Below are 24429 nucleotides of genomic sequence, written 5' to 3' on the forward strand. Positions count from 1 at the left end.
ATGGATTTTCTGACTGGAAACATTCAGAGCGGATTGGTGAGCATGAGGGGAGTGTGGAGCATAGGGCTTGCATGCTAGCATTATATAATCGCTCCAGAGGCACAGCAACAATTGATTCTGATATTGTCAAACAAATTGATGCAGAAAGACAATACTGGCGGGAAGTTTTGAAAAGAGTTGTTGTAGTCATCCAGTTTTTGGGGGAGAGGGGACTTGCTTTCAGAGGAGATGATGAGCTATTAGGATCAGCCCACAATGGTAATTTTTTGGGCATCATAGAACTCTTTTTTGACCCATTCCTAGCTGAGCACCTCCAAAGGTTTGGAGGTAAGGGAAAAGGTTCTGTGTCCTACTTATCATCGACAGTGTGTGAAGAATTTATCCATTTGATGGGACAGAGAACAAAGCAGGCAATTGTTAATGAGATCAAAGAATCAAAATACTTCTCTGTTATAGTTGACTCCACTCCAGACCTTGCTCATGTGGACCAACTTACTTTTATTTTCAGGTTTGTTAATAATGACGGACATGTAGTTGAGCGTTTTCTAGCTTTTGAGCCTATTGAAAACCATAGTGGGGACAGTTTGGCAGAGTGTGTCGTTGCTATGGTGGAGAATCTGGGCCTAGACTTATCCAACTGTAGGGGCCAGTCATATGATAATGCAAGTAACATGTCGGGAAAGTACAATGGAGTCCAAGCTCATCTTAAACAAAGAAACCCTTTGATTTGTTATGTCCCCTGTGCAGCACATTCACTGAATTTAGTTGGTGTCAATGCTGTTGACAGTAGCCCAGAAGCTGGACGTTTTTCTGACTTTGTACAGGCAATGTACACATTTTGTGCATCATCTACACACAGGTGGGGAAAGGTTTTCCGTGATACTGATATCAAACTCACACTGAAATCACTGTCAGGTACTCGATGGAGCGCACGAGCTGAGTCAACTAAGGCTCTTTGGAAATATTATGCACAACTGAGAGAGGCATTGAATGATATGTCTAAAGATATGGAGGAGAAATGTGTAACTCGAAGTGAAGCCTCTGCACTCTGTGACAAATTGGACACATTGGAGATGGCCTTCATGGCATACTTCTGGGACACAATACTACAGAGGTTCCAAGCCACAAGCCTGCAGCTGCAGAAGCATGATCTTGACATACAGTGGGGCCAAAAAGTATTTAGTCAGCCACTGATTGTGCAGGTTCTCCTACTTAGAAAGATGAGAGAGGTCTGTATTTTTCATCATAGGTACACTTCAACTATGAGAGACAAAATGAGAAAAAAAAATCCAGGAAATCACATTGTAGGATTTTTAAAGAATTTATTTGTAAATTATGGTGGAAAATAAGTATTTGGTCAATAACAAACAAGCAAGATTTCTGGCTCTCACAGACCTGTAACTTCTTCTCTAAGAAGCTCTTCTGTCCTCCACTCGTTACCTGTATTAATGGCACCTGTTTGACATTGTTATCTGTATAAAAGGCACCTGTCCACAGCCTCAAACAGTCAACCATGGCCAAGACCAAAGAGCTGTCGAAGGACACCAGGAAGAAAATTGTAGACCTGCACCAGGCTGGGAAAAGTGAATCTACAATAGGCAAGCAGGTTGGTGTGAATAAATCAACTGTGGGAGCAATTGTAAGAAAATGAAAGACATACAAGACCATTGATAAGCTCCCTCGATCCCGTGGGGTCAAAATGATCATGAGAACGGTGAGCAAAAATCCCAGAACTACACGGAGGGACCTGATGAATGACCTGCAGAGAGCTGGGACCAAAGTAACAAAGGCTACCATCAGTAACACACTACGTCGAGAGGGACTCAAATCCTGCAGTGCCAGGCGTGTCCCCCTGCTTAAGCCAGTACATGTCCCCCTGCTTAAGCCAGTACATGTCCAGGCCCGTCTGAAGTTTGCCAAAGAGCATATGGATGATCCAGAAGAGGATTGGGAGAATATCATGTGGTCAGATGAAACCAAAATGGAACTTTTTGGTAAAAACTCAACTCGTCGTGTTTGGAGGAAGAAGAATGCTGAGTTGCACACCATACCTACTGTGAAGCATGGGGGTGGAAACATCATGCTTTGGGGCTGTTTTTCTGCAAAGGGGACAGGACGACTGATCCGTGTTAAGAGAAGAATGAACGGGGCCATGTATCGTGAGATTTTAAGCCAAAACCTCCTTCCATCAGTGAGAGCATTGAAGATGGAACGTGGCTCGGTCTTCCAGCATGACAATGATCCCAAACACACCGCTCGGGCAACGAAGGAGTGGCTCCATAAAAAGCATTTCATGTCCTGGAGTGGCCTAGCCAGTCTCCTGACCTCAACCCCATAGAAAATTTGTGGAGTCCGTGTTGCCCAGCGACAGCCCCAAAACATCACTGCTCTAGAGGAGATCTGCATGGAGGAATGGGCCAAAATACCAGCTACAGTGTGTGCAAACCTGGTGAAGACTTACAGGAAACGTTTGACCTCTGGCATTGCCAACAAAGGTTATGTTACAAAGTATTGAGTTGAACTTTTGTTATTGACCAAATACTTATTTTCCACCATAATTTACAAATACATTCTTTAAAAATCCTACAATGTGATTTCCTGGATTTTTTTTTTCTCATTTTGTCTCTCATAGTTGAAGTGTACCTATGATGAAAATTACAGACCTCTCTCATCTTTCTAAGTAGGAGAACTTGCACAATCAGTGGCTGACTAAATACTTTTTGACCCCACTGTATGTACAGCTACACAACTTCTCTTGTCTTTACGAGACTTTGTGGCAGCACAGAGAGATAACTTTGAGGTGTTTGAAGGGGCAGCTTTAAATGTCACCACTGCTGTCTCCCAAGAGTACAGGCATGACCTCCAGCGTACAAAGAAGCGCAAAATTATGTCTGATGATAGTGCAGAGCCAGGTGTAGCATTTAACGGAAAGGACAAGTTTCGGATCGAAACTTTCAATGTTGTCATTGACAAACTTGTGTCCTGTCTCAACCACCGTTTGAATGCATACACACACTTAACTGAGCTATTTGATGTTCTTTTCATGCCTGACAATATGTCCAACAGTGAGCTGCCCAGGGGCCCAGACTATCCTTAATCCGTCCTTGATTCTACCCCCTATGGTTTTGGGAAACCTCTAAGTTCATGAGTCAGTCAGTAATCAGATTTTTTCTGGATGATTGACACCATATAGTGAAGCTGTACTTTCTAGTAGAGAGGTAATAACATGTATACATTTGAATTAATGTAGATCATAGCCATACAGTGCTTAACTGACTAAAACAACAAAGATTATTTGTGTTATTTTTTTATCATGTCAGTTCCATTGATCATGCAGATCCATGTCATGCTTGGAAATGCTGAGGTCGTCTCAGTTCATGACCACAGTCAGAGCAGTAGTTTTGGCTGTGACATTGTTTCCTATGGATTGATTTGTTTCTGCTTATCTTGCCAATGCGCTACCTTTGAGCATCGTGCACCGTGCACATTGACTGCTTTCACGTTCAGTTTTTACCACTTGCTGCTGCACTCAAGTCCAATCAGTTTGCTGCTTGCTAACCTTTTCAAATTGCTGCCAGTGAGACAAATTGTTTAAATTATGTTGTTTCCTCCCACAGTCATTCAGTCAGTTTAATTATAGTGTATAATAGTATTAATTTAATACTAATGTCCCTCTAGGTATGAATGAGTATGTGAATATGTGTATGTGTGTTTGCCCTGTGATGAACTGGCAACCTGTCGGGGGGGGTTTCCTGCTTTTCACCCAGTGAATCAGACCCTCTGCATCCCTAAATAGGATAAAGTGGTGGTAAAACAGACAATGAATGAACAAAAACCTTTTTTATTATTAGTAGTAGTTATATTTATACATTCATTCATCTTCATAGTCATCTTTGCTTTATATTATTAGCCAGTATTACCTGCAGTCTGCTGTGCCACATGAATTATCAGGCTTACACAGATCCAGAACACAAAACCCTGCTGAAAGGCTAAATGAGGGTGTTCATATGTCTTTGTGTAAATCTCAGTGAGGTTTATGAATAGGTTCTTACACAACACGGGCCTCTGTATTTTAAAAAGCCAGATATTGATAATCTGTAACTGTGATTCTCCATCCATTTAATAAAGAGCAGCTCCAAGCTACAGATGATGCCTGCTGTGCAGAAATAATATGATGCTGATGTGGTACAGCTGACCTTTTCTTTACTTATTTAGTGATAATGGAGATTTCAATTAAGAGACTGCTGATAGTTTAGCAGAAGGGGGATTGGATGTTGCAATCTGTCATACTAAAACCCTATTAGACCTAGTGTCAGTGAACATCTTCATCCTTATAATAATGTATTTAAGCTATAATTCATGCTTAACTCTTCTTAGTAAATTACTGGTGGCTTTTAGTAGGGATGTTAATGATTACCTGGTCATCGGATAACCAGCAAAGAAGTCTTTATTTAAACATTCTTTGGGAAATGTTTTTTTTCATGCATAGTTGCAAGCCAAATACTTAGGAACTTAAAGAACATTAAAAAGAAGGGAAAAAAATACTTTTAATTTAGGTGAATATAAAACTTGGCAGCCACACCTTTAACATACAGGGCAGAAAAAGAGAAGAAAAGGCTGCACTCCACCCTCATGTAAGAATAACTTAAAAAAAACAAAACTTGTTTTACAACTAATATGGAAGCAACTGTGTCTTTAAAAATAATACACACATTTCACGTTTTTAGCTCATGCTCAATCTTCAATAGATCCGCTTATAGCATTGTAGTAGTAGTAGTTTTCATAACTCTCCATAAAGATCCGGATTACAGGACAGGCTTTGTGTTCTCGTCACTGGTCTTCCCCGGTTCTTTTGGCAGACATGGGCGTGGCTTCCCATGCACTTAGCGTAAGCTTGCATTGTTAATGGCTGTTGAGCAGTTGGTTTCCTTGCACAAGCAATTAGATCATTCTTTAACATCTATTCAACTTCTTTTTTCACCAGCTGCGTAACAACATTCACAGAGGCCATATGGGTGGTAGTTTACTAAATGGGTTGTAGTTTACTAAATGGGTTGTTTACAGCTGAGTGACAGTACTGGTTTGCTGCAGGTATCATGGGAGATAACAGGACAAGTTCTGACTTGAGACATCACTATCAATCAACAGGGACAGAACAAACTCATTTACCTCAAGGTTATTCCTGATTCTTCATAATGCTTTAAATATTGAATGGAAAATTGAAATATTTAGCATTTTCATAACTGTAGCTTTTATTATAAAATTTACAGTGTTAGATGTGCTGAAGTAGCACTTTCCTGCAAGTTTCTCTTTAACATACAGTGCTCTTTGCTGCAACAATGCAGCTTGCAGTTATATGAAAATATGTAAAATATACCACACAGAAAGGACCCAGACCACTATGCCTGGGAATCAATCCCAGGACCTTTTTGTTCGTCAATATCACTGACTATACCTTTAAGTAGTGGTTGGTCTTTCAAATCTGTCATGTTTTTAAAGAACAAACTACTATTTGGAAAAGCCTTGCCTGCTTAATATTGACATCCTGTTACTCCAGCTGAGTCCAGCTTGTGTCGAGGTGCTGACACTTCCATCTGCTGCTGGTAGCGGGTCACCGTCCTCATTGAAGCACAACCCAGTAAGGTTAAATAGGCGTCTGACAAGAAAACGGATTACCGGGCAAGATTGCACACATAGCACCTCTGCCAAATCAATAGAGTGCACAGATAAAGAATTTTCTTGTTTGTGATAGAGTATAATAGTTTTTTGATGTGTATAATTATTTAAAAAAGCTTGCAAGTTTAGGAGCGTATAGATTTGTACATTTCCTGTTGCATGTTTAGGAGCATATACAGTGTATCACAAAAGTGAGTACACCCCTCACATTTCTGCAGATATTTAAGTATATCTTTTCATGGGACAACACTGACAAAATGACACTTTGACACAATGAAAAGTAGTCTGTGTGCAGCTTATATAACAGTGTAAATTTATTCTTCCCTCAAAATAACTCAATATACAGCCATTAATGTCTAAACCACCGGCAACAAAAGTGAGTACACCCCTTAGTGAAAGTTCCTGAAGTGTCAATATTTTGTGTGGCCACCATTATTTCCCAGAACTGCCTTAACTCTCCTGGGCATGGAGTTTACCAGAGCTTCACAGGTTGCCACTGGAATGCTTTTCCACTCCTCCATGACGACATCACGGAGCTGGCGGATATTCGAGACTTTGCACTCCTTCACCTTCCGCTTGAGGATGCCCCAAAGATGTTCTATTGGGTTTAGGTCTGGAGACATGCTTGGCCAGTCCATCACCTTTACCCTCAGCCTCTTCAATAAAGCAGTGGTCGTCTTAGAGGTGTGTTTGGGGTCATTATCATGCTGGAACACTGCCCTGCGACCCAGTTTCCGGAGGGAGGGGATCATGCTCTGCTTCAGTATTTCACAGTACATATTGGAGTTCATGTGTCCCTCAATGAAATGTAACTCCCCAACACCTGCTGCACCCATGCTGCCCCAGACCATGACATTCCCACCACCATGCTTGACTGTAGGCATGACACACTTATCTTTGTACTCCTCACCTGATTGCCGCCACACATGCTTGAGACCATCTGAACCAAACAAATTAATCTTGGTCTCATCAGACCATAGGACATGGTTTCAGTAATCCATGTCCTTTGTTGACATGTCTTCAGCAAACTGTTTGCGGGCTTTCTTGTGTAGAGACTTCAGAAGAGGCTTCCTTCTGGGGTGACAGCCATGTAGACCAATTTGATGTAGTGTGCGGCGTATGGTCTGAGCACTGACAGGCTGACCCCCCACCTTTTCAATCTCTGCAGCAATGCTGACAGCACTCCTGCGCCTATCTTTCAAAGACAGCAGTTGGATGTGACGCTGAGCACGTGCACTCAGCTTCTTTGGACGACCAACGCGAGGTCTCTTCTGAGTGGACCCTGCTCTTTTAAAACGCTGGATGATCTTGGCCACTGTGCTGCAGCTCAGTTTCAGGGTGTTGGCAATCTTCTTGTAGCGCAACAATTCGTCTTTTAAGATCCTCAGAGAGTTCTTTGCCATGAGGTGCCATGTTGGAACTTTCAGTGACCAGTATGAGAGAGTGTGAGAGCTGTACTACTAAATTGAACACACCTGCTCCCTATGCACACCTGAGACCTAGTAACACTAACAAATCACATGACATTTTGGATGGAAAATGACAAGCAGTGCTCAATTTGGACATTTAGGGGTGTAGTCTCTTAGGGGTGTACTCACTTTTGTTGCTGGTGGTTTAGACATTAATGGCTGTATATTGAGTTATTTTGAGGGAAGAATAAATGTACACTGTTATATAAGCTGCACACAGACTACTTTTCATTGTGTCAAAGTGTCATTTTGTCAGTGTTGTCCCATGAAAAGATATAATTAAATATCTGCAGAAATGTGAGGGGTGTACTCACTTTTGTGATACACTGTACATCTCCTGATGTCACACTTATGCATTGCAAAGACAGACATGTGCTAGTGCTGAAACTGCTGCTGAACTTTAAAGCCTTTTACATAGAAATGTCACATACTGCAGGATGCTGAGGGCATTCCTATTGTGCAGGATTGTTTTCAGTCTGTAGGAGGAAAATGATCACACCACTATAGAACGTGTCTAGGTCCCTAGTTCCCTTCATGCTCTCCCCCTAGTGGTACAGGCGCCAATCTTTGTTTGCCACTAGCATGCATGTTGCTGTTGTATATAGAGTTTTGGAATACAGAGCTTTATTTGTTCATGTGCAATTTGCTGCCAAACAATGCAATACGTCACCCTAATATACGTTTACCACACACACACACACTAGTATTATTTCATGTACCAGCACCACATACACTCAGTACTCAGTATATTGCCACCATACTACCGTCATACAAAGGGGTGATTTCATATTTAATTTTATAATCTTTATTTAACATCCATACATCAGCACCAGGGTATTTTTGATAAGGACAAGGCATGCCAGAGGATTAAATTATAGATGAGGGTGGTCTTGTGTTCCAGGTAACACTGAGACCGATACCGTTTGGAGAAGTGGCGTATTATCACAAGGCAAATGTACTGCTGGAAAAAAGTTATTTTTAGTAGGTTTGATGGCCTGTGTGTTTGAACAAGGAGAAAAAGGGTTATCAGTGTGTTTTTTTTCTTATCATGAAAGAGGCTGAGTAATAAATAGTAGAACTTAAAATGCACAGGAACATTTTGTCACAGTGGTTTTTATAATCCTAATTGTGTGGTTAGCTGCTGTCCTGTTATTTTACACAAGCTTTAGTCAGTTTTAAATGCAACAGTTTTTGTGTTTTCACCAGGTGAAGTCTGGTCATATTACTCCAGTCTGATTTAGTTCACACTGTTAATTTCTGAATTGACTACAAAGCAGCTTATGATCTTTAAAACCATAAATGGTTTAGCTACTGTATATCTTGCTGATATTTTAAAGCCATATGACCCATTCTGATTACTTTATTAATCTGGCCACTCATCTGAGAGTTTATTTTTTTGTGTTACATCTAAAAATTTGTCTTCCAGAGAATTTTACAAATGCAAGCTCTGTAATAATTTTTTGTACTACAGTATACTTATTTTATATGGCCTTCTTTTGTCCTTACTGTACTAGAGCATGTTGCATCTAAAATACACGCTGCTTCCAAAACAACTATAGAGTTTCGCTAAAAGATGTCATGTTGCAAATTACTCTTTAAATCCCAATCAATAGTACCTTCACACATATGCAAGTTACCCATACTGGGCACCGATGCACCTCCATACCAACAGAGGTGCAGATGTTGACTTTTGTACCAATTGTTCTGTAATGTAAAACCATTTTTCCCATACTTGGCATAACACTTAACGTCTGTTTTTCCCAAAAACAAGTTGAAAAATTGACCTATCTGACCACACCACACATCCCTGTACTTCAGTCCATCTAAGATGACCTCTGGTCAGAGGACTCAGGCATTTTTGCATAGTATTGATGTACATCTTTCTCTTTGCATAACATAGTTTCAGCTGCATTTGTTTTTAATGCAGTGGACTGTTAAGTTATAGGTCTTCTAATGCAGTGTCGCCGTATGAGGGCTTGAGGGTCATGCACAATTCAGCAGTGGTTTCTAGCCTTGCCCAACATGTACTGAGATTTCTTCGGCTTTCCTTAATGTTTTTACAACATTATGGATGGTAGATAGTGAAAGAATTATATGTAATCTTGCTTTAATTAATGATATAATACCCAATTATGATACCCTCATCTGTAAACAATTAACTTGCTTATTGTTGAATATTTAAAAAATTGTGTATTTTGAATTTTTACTCTTTTTTTCCCATGTCCCAACATTTTTTGAGTGTGTTGCAGACATCAAATTTAAAATGTGCATACAATTAGTTTGGTCAGTCAAAACATTATATGTTGTTTCTATATACTGCTGTCAGTTAAATATAGGTTCAAGAGAATTAACTAATGACATAATCTTGTTTTATTATATTGTACAAAATGTTCCAACTTCCCCAGAAATGGGGTGTGTTTTAAAACTGAACAAATTGCATTTTGATTAAGCCATCATTCAGAATACTAATGGGCTTTGGGCTGTTTTATTTTAACAGAATCCAGAGAGGAGACTCCTGCACACCAGCTTCACCGTTTGCATGTGAAATTCTGCCAGAGCATATAAATGATAATCGGTCACTGTTCTTAAATGGTGTCAGGAATTCCCTCATCTATTCTCCCGTCCCGGCTCACGTGAAACTGTGCTTTTGTGTTGCTCAGAGGAGGAGCTGAGGAAACTTCGAGAAGAAATGAATGTGGAGACTCTGAAGCAAGAGCTCGAGAAGGAGAAGTCAAAAAGACTTGACCTTGAACAGAAGATGAATGAAGTTCTCAAAGCCAGGTACGTGTTTATGTTTGTGATAGCAGCTTGTTTTAGCTTGATGCTAATTCTGTAGTAGTATTGATTGATTTTTGTGCTACTTATAGACCAGAGGACTCACCACCCCTTCCTGCTAAAGCACATGGTCCTGCTGTCAATGGAACAGGTGAGCTGATGGACAAGTCCAGTGTCTTTAAGGATTGTAGAAAGACATGGTTCTGTATGCTTGTGCAAATTCTCTTTACTGGGTATATTTAAGGATTTAAGAGATAACTAGTCAGATGTAATGATGCAAGAACAGTTTACACCCACAGACTTTTTAAATCCACTTCTGTTTAGCATACAACCTTAATCTTCAAAATAAGTGTTGCCATTTCATTTAGTTCTTTGAGTTTCTTATAGATAACAGGGTACTATTTTGCCCCTAGTCCTCGAGTTCATATTTTCCCTAGTGCAGAATACATTTGTGTTTAATAATACCACTAATGAGACACTTTTTGTATTATCTAATGCTGTATTTGTATTTTGTATTATCTTACATTATTTGTACTTAGCTATACATGGCTTACATGGTTATATCAATCAGGACATTGCTTTTAAAGCACACGCAAATACTGTTCCTTTTTGCTAAATAGTGTGTAACTTAACTGTTAGTGGATTAATGAAATATATGATTTAATGTGGTATGGAGTCCATTGGAATGCAGCTTGTTGTGTTTGGTGCTGTTACTTTGTTCTTAGGCTTTAAAAAGACATGGTTCCTGACCGCTGTTCACCAGTATAGCACAACTTTCAGCTTTCAGATATATTTTTTTCTTTTTCCCAAAGACACCCAATTGTATTGATTTAATTGAAATGATACCGTGGACACCAGTCCCTTATGGCAATGTTTATTTTTTACCTCCTATACCTTGCTAGACTGTACCAGCTGTATGGACAGATTTCTATGTAATCATACAGGCATAATTGTTTTAAGTTTCAATAATTTCCAGTCCTCTTTTCCCCTTCGTTTTCATGGATAACCACCATTTTATATAAAATTGGAACAGAATGCAGACATATTTGTATTTGTCTTGAGTTTTTTTTCCCTTTTGTTTTATTGTAGTTAGAAAAGTATAATTTCATTTTACTAGTTACTTTACTTTTTTCCCCAAACAGTAAATGCACTGATTTGACTCAGTTTATTTCATACACATACATCACTTGTGTTTTAGCAGGCGAGAAGCAGTCGATACGTTCTAAGATGTGGAAGTGGTTGTATGAGCGCTTTGGTGTGTACATCGAGGATTTTCGCTTCCAGCCTGAGGAGAACACAGTGGAGACAGAGGAGCCGCTCAGTGCTAAAAGGTGACGAACTCTAGGACATTTTATAGTCTTAAATTAACAGCAACTGCAGGTGATATAATTTGTGCAAAAGGCCTGTTTAATCTAAGAGAGGGCTGTGGATCATTTAAATGTGGAAAAACTATCATTTTGGATCACTGAAGAAGAGGACAGTTCCTGCTGCTTGTAGCTGTTTCTGTCGTTTGTCCCCTGGTGATTTGTTTGATGATGCATTTAAGTGCTTGGTGCCCACTGCTGCCCTGGTAATTTATTAATCTTTACCTTCTGCTCTCATCACAGATTAACTGAAAACATGAGACGACTCAGTAAGTACTGTTGTGACACTAACAGTTACGGTGTACATTTTATAACTGATTCTAAGAAATATCACTTACAGGATGGTTGGCAATGATTCTAATTGTTTTTGTGTGAATGTGTTTGTAGAACGGGGGGCTAAACCAGTCACTAACTTCATGAGGAACCTTTCTGCCTTATCCAGCTGGCACTCTGTGTACACATCAGCCATCGCCTTCATTGTAAGCAGCACACACTGACAGGGCGATGTGGAAAATTGTAGTGTAGCAAATGCTTAAAGGAAGTGGCAAGAATTTACATTTTATGTCCGTGTCTTCTCGTGTGCCTTGCCACCATTTTTTGTCCATTCAGATTTTTTGATGTAAGCAGAATCAGTGTTATGAATCAACTCCAACTGTAAACCTGACTTTCTGTTTTTAATGGATGCGATCAAATAATGCAGCGGTCCCTAACCTTTTTTGCACCATGGACTGGTTTCATATAAGATATAATTTCACGGACTGGCAGGGGAGGAAGGATTTAATTATTCTGCTCACAAATTATCTATAATTAGCTTTTTTTTTGGTCTAACGAGACGCTGCTTCCACCTAGTGGTGATATGAGACAATAACACCCGAATAACACCTGAAATGGAAGCTGTGAAAACTGCTTTTCTAGCGATCTCTAATTAGTCATTCTTTCTGTGCGACCCGGTAATAAATGACCCACGGACCGGTACCGGTCAGCGGCCTGGGGGTTGGGGACCACTGATGGACTTTTTTGGAAACGGTTCAGTCCTAATTTCAGCCCACCTGCAAACTAAACATCCTTAACTGATTTAATTCATATACATGTAATAACTGATTAATTCATAGGCATGGTTCAGTGTTAGGTTTAAAGGTTTACATTCACTTGTATAGACAATGTCATGGCAGCCTTGAGATTTCAGTCATATTACAGCTGTTCTTTTTTCAGAGACTGAATAATAAAACATAAAACACATTTTAAAAAGTTGAATTTGAATGTTGTCAGGCACTCAGGTGGTGCAGTGGTTCCACGTGCTAGCCCACCACTTCTGGGATCTCGACCTCTTAACTTTGAATTCCAGCTGTGTTATCAACCGATCGGTCGCCTATGTAGACATATGATTGGCTGTCTGTCTGTGAGGGGAGGGATAATGGTCGAAGCAGGGTTTCTCTTCACTGCTGCAAGTACAACCTCTGATTGTAATTTGACTGAGGCAACTGCACAGGTGACAGTTGATCACGGATGGAAGTGCATGTTTTTCCACGACCCTCCTTGAATATGAGAGGGTGTAGCCGCAGCAGCGGTGAGAGAGAGATAGGTTCCAATTTGTCAGGATTGGGTTAAAAAGAGGAAAAATAAATAAATAGAAAATAAAATTTAAAGAAAAAAGAGTTATTTTCATAATGTTATAGTTATTGTAAGTTATGCAATATAACAAAAATATACTCACACCAACTGAAATTATTAAATTAGTGGTGTAGACACCACCACCATTTATTATTGTGGAATTACTTCCTAAATCTTTATCATTGATGGTTACTGTTTTTTAGGGATGCTGTAGGGTTTATCTAATACCTGATTCCAATCCCCCCCCCCCCCTTCTTTTCTCTGATTTATCCATAGATCTATATGAATGCTGTGTGGCATGGCTGGGCCATTCCTTTGTTTCTATTTCTAGCTATTCTCCGCTTGTCCCTGAATTACCTCATCGCAAAGTAAGTTCAGTACTAGTTCATGCATGAATGGAATTAATAAATCTTACTCTGCATGTAAATGGAATCTCTTGATTATACACACTGGGAATTGGGTGTGTCATTATTATTCAGTAACAGTTTGAGAGGTGGATGTTTTATTAAGATGTGTTATGGATAGGGATGTCCCGATCAAGTTTTTTTGTTCCCGATCATTAATTTTGATCCCGATCCGATACCGAGTCTCAAACCGATACTTGTAGATATTGTCTAGATAAGAACTAGATAATACTGTTCACAGAGTGCACACTTCAAGTACATTACAGTTATTCAAATTAATCCAATGTATATGTTTAACAACTGAATAGCTCTGCAGTGCTGTAGGAAAAAAATGCCTGCATCCAAGCTATTGCTTAATGTTCTTTTATTTTTACAAAATAAAAGTAAACAAACTTAGTGCAGCATTGTAGTAGTAAAACTAGAACACTCAAAATGAGTGAGATAATTACAGTTTCACTTTGAACTTTACATTCAAAGAACATAATTCTGTTTAATGCAGTGATACACTAAAAATGAACAGAAATCTCCACTCAAAAGTGGTGTAGCAGCTTAACTTGAATATAAAAAAAAAACAAATAAGTTACTTAACAGCATTACAGTAAAACCTGAATACCAAAATAAAATGGAAAGTCACTCTTTTGTTATGAATTAAAGTGCTTGTATTGTGACAATGGTTTGATGGACGTTTCTACGCGAAGTGAGTGTGTTTTGACCCTTTGGGGCTTCCATAGTGCATGGAATAGCGTTCTTGGCTCTAGCTGTCTACTATTCGGTACCGTAACAGAAGAAGTTAATAAAGTGTTCTGCTCCCGACATTATGTGAATATACCATGTATTTATTTCTTTATTAAGCAAGTGCATCACTACGACGCTCGGTTACATAACTAAGCCAATCAGAGTGCTTGATACTGAGATGTCGTTCAGTCTTGTAACACGTAAACTCGTAAAAGCTGTATGTTATGGTCCTGAAGTTTTCATACTCTGATTAAAAGTTATTGTTTTGTAAACCAGTGTGATCCTTGACTCACACACCATACAAATAGTAAAATTCTACAGTAATGAACGCAGCTCTGCTCCTACCGCCTCGTGAAACGCTCACAGTGCAGACATTACACCGCTGTTGCACTTGTTTCACTTTCCAATTTAAAGTATTTCCACACAGCGGACATGCTGACGTAAAACAAAAGATCGGATTATGATCGGCATATAAAGCAGTAAAGCCGATACCGATCAGTTAAAAAAATGCCTTGATCGGCCCCGATTCCGATCTTTTTTTTTTTTTTTTTTTTTTTTTTTTTTTTTTTAACCCTTTTTTCTCCCCTTTTTAGCGCATCCAATTGTTCAATTAGCATCGTGCTTCCTCTCTGTCTATGCCGAACCCTGCCCTGACGGAGGTGATTGAAGCTAACCCGTATCCCCTCCGAAACACGAGCAGCAGCCAGATGCATCTTTGCCACCCACACATTGACGAGTTTGGCACCACCTAGTGTTGCATGCGGAGAGACACACCCTAAGGGCACCCTCTCTCATCTCTGTGTAAGCGCCTCCAATCAGCCGGCAGAGAACGCAATCGCATTCTGACAGAGAGAGACCCACATCCGGTTCTTTGTCCCACCCCCCATATGAGCAACCGGCCAATCGTTGCTCATATAGCCACTCAGCTTCGAACCGGTAAAGCAAGGCTGGATTCGATACCACGTTCTCAGAATCCAGCCCTGGTTGCAGCGCGTTTCTTTTTACCGCTGCGCCACCTGAGCGGCCCCGATTCCGATCTTTGAGATCGGATCGGGACATCCCTAGTTATGGAATTAATTCGACAGCTTTTGATGAGGAAAAGTGCTATGAAAACGACTTTATATGACACCTGTCCCTCTTGTTAGGTGTTTGACATTTGCTTTATTAGATATGAACTGAGGTATGGCAAAAAATAAAATACCACCATGTTGTTCTGCCATCCAATAACATCAAGCAGCCCCAGTTCTTGAAATGACAACATCAATCATATTGGCTCTGCCCAACACAGTACTCACAATTACATCTGGACCTGTGTCCGCTTGGACCCAGAGTTCAGTACGTTTGTTTGTGTGTGAAAGCAGTTTTTAATTCTGGGTGTGGTCCAAGGTTCCAATATTTAGTGTTCTGTCTGAACACAGGGGACTATGGATTGTCCTGAGCAAGCTTGGGCACGAACCACACTTATAGTCATTGTGGTTTGCTTCTGGTTCTGGGCATCAGACACATCAGATAAAGTAATTTTAGCTCCTGTCTGGGTGTCTTCCAAGGTTCTGAGCTCTAGACTGCTTAAATACAGGGGTCTAGGGTTTATTTAACAAGCTTGGGTGTAAACTGCACCATGTGTAAATGTGCCCTGGAATCAAAATGACTTTTTAATGCATCTAGTGCAGATCAAGGTGTTTACAGTAAAAAATAACTAGCTTCTTGCAGCATAGTGGTTCAGCTCTGGTCCATTTACCTGGCATTAGTCTTCAAATGAGCGTCCCTTAGATGGACTCAAAATCTTGTAAAGTTGTTTTAACTAGATTTAAGTCAGAAGATTAGCTAGGTCATGCAAGTGACTTTTACTAAAGGGATGTGTTTTTTTTTTATTTGTCCATTTACATTGATCTATGACCTCTGTCATGTGATTCTCCAAACATGATGAGATAAATAGAAACTATTGTTTTTATTCATTGCATAAGTGGTTATTAAAGTTGGAATTGGTGCTTTGCTCATGCTTATATTTGCATCAGGTAGAAACTGTAAATAAGTAATATGTATTTTGTTACCATTTAAGTGGGTATATTTTAAATGTTATAGAGGCTGGAGAATCCAGTGGAGCATTGTGCCTGAAGTTTTTGAACCAGTGGTAAATATGAAAACTAATCTATTTGTACTATTGATAATGACCATGTGACTCTATCACAGAGAGATCATTACTTTTCAGATGTATACTTAATAAACAACTGATTTGAATACAGCATTCGAATGTTTTGTTTTCTTTCTGTTTTTCTATTAGGATCCTCCTAAAGAAGATTTGACGGTTTCAGAGAAGTTTCAGTTAGTGTTAGATGTAGCTCAGAAAGCACAGGTAAATGTTTTTCACACTTACAGATTGTATTAGAGCTGCTACCATGCAGAACAAGAGAGCTGTTATATCACACCCTATGTTCAGAATGTTTTGTTTACAGGCTGTTTGTTTTCACAGAACTTGTTTGGAAAGATGTCTGATGTTTTGGAGAAAATCAAAAAGTGAGTTCATTTTAACTGATATGATAGTATAACTATAGAGTTATAATATACTGTTTAATTATATTGACATTGCAAATGCCTGCAATATGCTATAGGCTATATGAGTTAAGTGCAACACGGCGGGGGGGCAGATGTTAAGAAAACTTTGTGGCGCCCAGGTGATGCAGTGGAATATTCAACTGGCACACCAAAGCTGAACTCACAGCTCAGATACCAGTCAGCTGGGCGCCCCCTAACAGCCCCAGTTGACAGTGCCTGCAGCAGACAAAATTGGTCACAAGTATGCTGGGTGGGAACAGACTGGAACAAAAGTGGGTGGGGTCTTCGAAGCTGTGTAACGATTTTTGTTAGTAGCCTTAGGTGCCTGTACAGAAATGGAGGAATGTGTCGGAGGGAGTGTGTGTCAGGCAGATATATCCTTCTCGGGCATGATCGGGGTCCTCAGCAGTGGAAGACTAATTAGCTACACAAAATTGGGGAAAAAAGAGAGAAAATGCATAAATAAAACAGTAGGTTGTAAATGTAAGCCATCACCAGAAATTAAGTATTATAGAAAGTATTATAGGCCAAAAGTATTTACACTTAAGCGTGTTGGACATCTGTTAGTCTTTTCACAAGTTGTTAGCATGTGTGTGAATTTGTGCCAGTTAAGTCAAAAGAGACTAAAAAAGACATGGCTTAAAAGCTCAGTCTATATTATTTATTTAACAAAGACTGACCCTTGGCACTGATGCCAACATCATCTTTGTTTCAGAACATCTGTACATACTTGTTTTCCTGCTGTCTCTTCACTGTGCTATTGATTTTATTAACTAACCTTAGAAGTTCTTGCGAGGCTCTGCTGCAGTTTGGCTGGGCGCCCTCTAGCAGGTATAATTGGCTAATGCCTGTAGCAGACAAATTGGCATCCAGTCGGCTATGGTGGGAAATAACCGGATTAAAAAAAAGACGTTCGTGCAAGTCTTATCTGTTAATGCATTGGCTAATGTTGAGTCCTCTAAGCTTTTTGTGATTTTCTGTGTAAAATGCATGTGTGCAAGAGGCTGTACAGTGCAGGAGAAAATAGCCATAGTACTGGATTATTCAGTGAGTATATTTATCTGTGTGTGTTTGTGTGTGTGTGTGTGTGTGTGTGTGTGTGTGTGTTGCAGTCTTTTTATGTGGGTGCAGCCAGAGATCACTCAGAAGTTGTACATGGGTCTGTGGCTTGCATTCATCGCTTCCTGTCTACTGCCATACAAACTGCTGGGCTTTATAATCGGTAATTTCATTTATATTTGTTCTATTTTTTTATGTGAAGCAAAATGTTGGTGTCAGTTTATCCACAACCACTTTATTTTTTCACATTACATTTTATGTTGTATTTTTTTGTTGTGCTTTTTGCAGTCACTAGAGTGCTATTTATGTGCTGTACACCATTACCTCAATTACACCTAATTTTTTATCCATAGGACTCTATGCTGGAGTCAAATTCTTCATCATCGACTTTATTTTCAAGAGCTGCCCAAAACTTAGGGACAAGTACGACACACCGCACATCATTTGGAAAAACCTGCCGACTGACCCCCAGCTCAAAGAACGACAGAGCTCCAACATCAGTCGACGGGTGAGTGAGCGAAGTCAAAGTCAGACCAAAGTTTCCTTCTTATTGATTTTTTTCAACCAGTTTAATCGGAGGATCTATAAAAGTGTGTGATAGAGTAATAAAGCCAGTGGTTTTATTTTTATTTTATTTAATAGTCTGTCATTTTTGTGCTTTGTTATTTTTCCTTCTCAGCTTTCTGGGTTTGAAAAGGTAGGGATCCAGTGTGACATTTAGTTTGACAGCAGGTATCTGTGTTTGCCACCACAGCTGGTGTGTTTGTGTGTGTGTGTGTGTGTGTGTGTGCAAGCAGATGGATCAAAAGTCTATCGCCTTAGAATATTCTTTTATGGTTCAGCAAAAAATCTGTATGTTCGGTGTCTGATATAGCTTAAACCTGTGACCTTCTGACCTACCTCTGACCCACTCATGTTTAGTTTTACATAAAACCCACTTCATGCTGCAGCAACTGGAAAGTTTATACATTGCAATATTCTTTTTTCATCTTGTTTTATATATTCACCACACCAAATCACATTTTGTGTGCTACGTATGTAAGTAGTTGGTTGGTAATGCGTGAATTTAGAGCACTATAGACATTCTGTTAGTTACAGTCAGATACTGTTTGGAACACAACCCTTTTCTATCACCGCTGTTTTTTTTTTTCTTATGAAGGATAGGTTAAAATTCTAATGTACCAGCAGATATTTGTTAAATCAGAGATGGTCTTAATAGTAACTGACGTACTGATTGACATACTGAATGACTGACTGACAAACTGACTGATGTACATACTGACGAACTGAATGATTGACTGACTGATGTACTTACTGACTGACTGACTCAGTGACTGACTTACTATCTTAAACTGAATCAAATGGTAAGTTGAAGACGCTGATCTGCTTGTGTTATGGATGTACTGTATGATTATAGCGTGTGTTAATCGGAACAAGAATCTAAAAGTCTGTTGGTGCAGCTGTGCTTATTTTAATTGCTGTCCATGCTAAACTTTAGCAAATATATAATTCCTTTAGACCCTGGACACTTAACATGTCCTGTCTTAGCAACTACATCTGGGGTGAGTTGAAAAAAGGATTTTTTTGCTGAACCATTTCCTTAAAAGGTTTGTTATAAAAACTATTGTATGTTTACTTAGAAAATGTTTTTGATCCACTGCCATTGGGGGCTACTAGATTTAACACCAATGAGTGTGTGTGTGTGTGTATTTGTGTAGAGGGGCTACAGTGCAATAGTTAATTCCTAAAGTATTGAGTAACTAAGACAAAATGCTTGATCATCAGAACAGCCAAGCTATGCTTTTTTATTTCTTTATGCATTTTCTCCCATTTTTCTCCCGATTTAGTGTAGTCAGTCTGTCTTCCGCTGCTGAGAATCCCTAATTGCATTCGAGGAAGGTATATTTCCTGATCACGCCTCCTCCGACCCGTGTGCAGTCTTTGCGGACCCTTTCATTTTCGCCCATGGACTCTGCACAGGCGCCTCTATCTGCTAATCAGGGTCCTTGCACAGCGTTGGAAGACCTCACCCACATAGTCAGGTCATCCCGCCCTAGCAGACACAGTAACCAATTAGAGTCTGCTGCAGGCACTGCCAATTATGCCCGCTAGATGGCGCCCAGCCGACCGGTGGCAATGCCGAGTTTAGAACCGAGAAGTTCAGAATCTTGGCGCTGGTGTGCTAGCGGAATATCCTGCTGCGCCACCTGAGAGCCTCCAAGCTATGCTTTTATACAGGTGATTAAAACATAGATAAAATAAACATTGTATGGCCATAAGTATGTGAACACAATTCCATGAGCTTCCTGGTCATCCTGTTTCAAAACCACAAGCAATAACATAAATTTGGCCTATCCCTTAGCTACTTAGCTACACATTAGCTACACATACATACTGTATATATGTACGCATACATACAGTACATACATATGAGAGATTTTTCCACACATATAATTGGTTTTATGCAGCTTTTACCAGCTGGTGTTGCTGAAACACCTGAACTCTGCAGTTATAATAGGTTTTAACACCTACACAATGCAAACTTGGCTTTTCTGGTGTAAATGTTCCACAGTTCAAGCATTTACATGATGTATTAGGTAAGTCAGTCTGTTTTGTGCCTTTCATACATAATAATTACAAAAGCAGTGTTTCATTACGTTTGTATTGATAACCTGTATACTTTTTGGGTAAAAAGATGTTGAATTGAGATAAAATACAATTTAGTTTTGAGTGTTGATTTGTGCACCAGTTATAATGATGTCATGTCTTTATGATTTGAATATTACACAAACAGTCTGTCTGAAAACCTAGTGAGCTGCTTTGCTGCCACTGTCTACCTTGGCAGCTGCCTCAGTAGAGAGGATTCTAACTGACATCGAACTTGAAAAGGTAGATTATTACGATATTGTGCTGCGCTGAATGCTGGGATTACCTTTGCAGATGAGGAAGCACTTGATGATCCCTTGTTATTCAGTCAGAATATCACTTAGTATAAGGCATCTCGGTAGGTAGCATTTTAAGGCATCTAAGAATTTAGGAGGAGATGTAAAATCCAGTCCATTAAAACCTATTTTTAATAAGCTGCTGTTGGTAGTTTAATCAAAAACATCTTCTTTAAGGCGTGGATGCTATAGTCCAAGTCCCGAGTGGTTTGTGGTAAGATTTTGGCGTGTTATACAAGAACAAACTAAAACAAGATAAAAGAAAAACAATATGAGATTTATGTTTACACCAAAATATTTTCAACACCTTGTAGAATCCATGCCATGTTGGGTTGTGTTGGTTTTTATGTAGTACTCTTAAATTAAGTGACCTTTGACAGTATGTAACACCTATACTGTGTACACTGATTACACAGCACACAACCTAATTGGTAAATCATACCAAAAATGCTTTGTTGAAGGAAAATTTTTATTTTATCTAATTTACTGCATCAGAATAACAGGTGCTCTAGTAATCAACACTTTCTCGCCTGTATCACGTCTATGATATGCTGATGTGTTAACCTGATCTTATTCCTGCAGCATATCCAGCCTGTCGTGGCACGTGGTAACCTGGCAGCTGGGGTGCCCTATGGCGTGGGCCGCGAAGAGGAAGGTGGCCGTGCCTACAGCACCAAGAGAGGACCATTTCATGAAGTCTTTAACCTGTCTGAGAATGAGCGCCCCCTATCAGGTAGTACCTTGCTGCTATTGACCTAAGAATGATCTCCTGTGGGAAATTTGAACAGAATATGTACTGTACTGTGTTTGATTGTGTTGCTCGCTTGATAGGGGTGTGCTGTTGATGTTTGTGTCCGTTACAGTGAATTAGTAAATGATTGACCTAGCTGATTCTAAATTCTGATTGCTTTTAGTTGTAGTATTTTCCTTCTCTCTTTAAAGAGACTGTATCGTCTGGACATGTCTGCTCACACCCTCCATTACACCCAACCCATCCATGTTCTGTTTTTATTACTTCTATTCTAATGTCATTTATATCATGCAATCAAATGTTTAGTGTATGACACAGAAAAAAAGCACAAACATAAATAATACAGTATAGCAGGGTTAACATAAATGTTGTGTTCTGTTCAGTGTGTGAAAATGGATGGCGCTGCTGCTTGATTAACAGGGACAGGAAGATAACCACTGACTACATACGCAACGGCATCCTCTATGTGACAGAAAAGTATGGTTCTATAGCTTTAATACTGCAATTGTATTACTTATTAATATTCATGTTCTCCTAGTATTTACCTTACACAGTGACTAATAAATTTCGTTATTGTGTGAACTAAGGTTATTTACATTTTACATCTATTCTCATGTTTTTAGCTACTTATGTTTTGAGAGCTCCAGTTCTCGTTCAACGTCTAAGAAGAACAAAGTCATCAAACTTCAAGACATTAAAGATATTCAAAAGGTACAAGTGTACTCATGTTTAATGGTATCAAATCTTCTGTTACTTCTTCCTGGACTTCCTGGACAATTTATTTAATTATTAATTTGTTTTTGTAGTGTAGACCTGTTAAAAACATTATGAGTCAACATAAATTGTGTATCATTTGGATACATAGTAAGTGCATAGTGGTGAAGTAAAACAACTTCATGCATGGCCAAACACATACATAACCGTGAAATCCCAAGCTGATAAGCCAAACACATTTACATAGTCATTCAGCATATGCTTATACTTAGAGTGACATGCAAAACTAGTGATCTAGTCTGTTGTAGGTCATGTAAAATAAGAATTGAATGCATATGTAGCAAATACAAAAGTAAAAATGTAGAACAACACAGTTTAGATCAGGGTTTTTTAAGCTTTTTTTCCCCCAAACAACCCACATTTTGTCCATGGTTTTGACCATGACCCAGGCAACACAAACAATGCATGAAAACAAAACACAAAATGAAATATACTTAATCAATAAAAATAGTGGTAGTCTGGTCTCACTGTGGTTTACAAGATGTAAAGTAAAGCCTCCATAGGGGGTGTTTGTGTACAAGTTTATTTTGTGTTTTTTGGCTTGCGACTTACTAAAGGTTTGAAAACTGGTTTAGACAACAACTCAAACATAGGGGGTACCCAGACGACAATGCAGAGAATAGAATATGAAATATGCTAGGTATTGTTTAAAGGATGTCACCACTAGTGGCAGAAGCTCATTCCACCACAGATGAGCCAGTAGATGTCCCAAAGCTTAACACCTGACTAGTGTGTAGTTCTAAATAACTAATATCCAATATCATTTTATTTTCTCCTTTAATATTTTGTGACATCAAGAGAACAGTTGTGAGACGTGTACAGATGAACTAAAATATTTGGACCGCCTGCCTTATATTCTTTGGCCTGCTGAGACATGGACCCCACAAGACATCTGAACCCCGAAAACATATTTTCACATTGTCATTAAGTGTGGATCATATTCGCAACACTGTGCAACAATTTAAGGGATCTGAATATTCTCTGAATCCACTGTACATCACCAGGGATTGTTTACACAGTACTCTAAAAAAGGAGGAAGAGTAAACCTATAATTAAATCAAATATGCTGTTTTTTTATGGACAGAGTTAATAATTTATTTATTTATTCCCTTTGACTTTCTGATTTATCCTGGTTACAGTGAAACATTGAATGTAAGGCAGGGTAACACACTTACACATTGACAGGCTCCGGGGCAATTAAGTGCAGCTTATTTACCTTTTGCAATTTTGGAAGATGGACAGAAACTGGACTATCCAGAGGTAACCCAGCTGAAAATGGAAAGAACATACAAAACATGCATTATCAAAAGTGAAGTTGGAACTCTGGACTTTAGGAATCAAGTTGCTGTGAGGCACCCGCTCTCCTAGCTTAGCCACTGTTCCGCTTTTGAGCTTCTAGGATTCATATATATTTAGTTTGCATGTAAACACTGGTATTATCTACCTAAATCTTTAAACTGTGCTTGTTTTTCTGTAACAGTACAAGGTTTTGTCAGTATTGCCTGGATCCGGGATGGGAATTTCAATAACCACACCATCCACACAAAAGGTAAGAGTCAAACTGGTCCATTATGTCCATTCCAGGCTATTTATTCATCTTATTTTATATATCAACCGTCTGTGTGTGAGTACCTATGCTGATATGCCCCCTGTGGTCCTCCAGCCTCTGATATTTGGTGCCATGGTTCATCGAGACGAAGCGTTCGAGGCTATCTCCAACCAGTACACCAAGATCATCGGCTCTACTTTACCCGTCACAGTGACGAACTCAGAAACGTAGAGCGTGCAGAGTAGAGATCACCTGGATCCCCAATTTCAGCTGGAGACTTCAGATCTGATGCAACTTTTCTAACATCTGCACAAGAAGACTGCCAGAAGAAAAAATAATCATCTCTCATTCACGTGTGCTGGAGTGATGCACCGGGGTTTTACAGGAGCTGGATCTCCTGGATCATTCTGAGTAGGTTCTTATTGTGTCTCTCTGTTTTTTGTTTTTTTTCATAACTCTTCTAACTGTGTGTCACTTAACTTTTAATCCTGGGGCTGGTTCTCCTCTCTCGTTCTGTAAGATTCTTACTGTTTGTGTGGCTTTCATGTCTTATTGCTACGTTTTGTTATTTAGGTTTAAACTAGGACCTGACCAATGTAGTTTAGGGAGCATATTTGATTTACTGACTCTGAAACAAAGAACATAATTCTCAAAATCAATATAAATATGAAATAAGCAACTTAAAAGCTAAGTTTGTCCTGCACCGGTTTTAAAAATGAACAGTTTATAAATGTGAACCAAGATTCTTAGTGTGAACCAGGATATTC

The 24429-nt window shown here is 39.3% G+C and overlaps 1 protein-coding gene across 1 annotated transcript in view; it reads left to right on the forward strand.

The window, feature by feature from the left end:
• gramd4b (GRAM domain containing 4b) overlaps positions 1–24429 on the forward strand; it is a 41994-nt gene extending 17565 nt beyond the window's left edge. Inside the window, exons 4-19 of the mRNA XM_063000033.1 lie at positions 9806–9926; positions 10013–10071; positions 11122–11251; positions 11528–11553; positions 11672–11763; positions 13172–13263; positions 16117–16165; positions 16316–16387; positions 16505–16548; positions 17700–17809; positions 18000–18154; positions 21171–21321; positions 21723–21816; positions 21963–22050; positions 23594–23662; positions 23777–24429. Of these exons, the coding sequence (XP_062856103.1) occupies positions 9806–9926; positions 10013–10071; positions 11122–11251; positions 11528–11553; positions 11672–11763; positions 13172–13263; positions 16117–16165; positions 16316–16387; positions 16505–16548; positions 17700–17809; positions 18000–18154; positions 21171–21321; positions 21723–21816; positions 21963–22050; positions 23594–23662; positions 23777–23893 (1469 nt within the window). The 3' untranslated portion in view covers positions 23894–24429. The remainder of the gene's footprint in view (positions 1–9805; positions 9927–10012; positions 10072–11121; positions 11252–11527; positions 11554–11671; positions 11764–13171; positions 13264–16116; positions 16166–16315; positions 16388–16504; positions 16549–17699; positions 17810–17999; positions 18155–21170; positions 21322–21722; positions 21817–21962; positions 22051–23593; positions 23663–23776) is intronic.

This window comes from Trichomycterus rosablanca, chromosome 8, assembly GCF_030014385.1.
Source record: "Trichomycterus rosablanca isolate fTriRos1 chromosome 8, fTriRos1.hap1, whole genome shotgun sequence".
Lineage (NCBI taxonomy): Eukaryota > Metazoa > Chordata > Actinopteri > Siluriformes > Trichomycteridae > Trichomycterus > Trichomycterus rosablanca.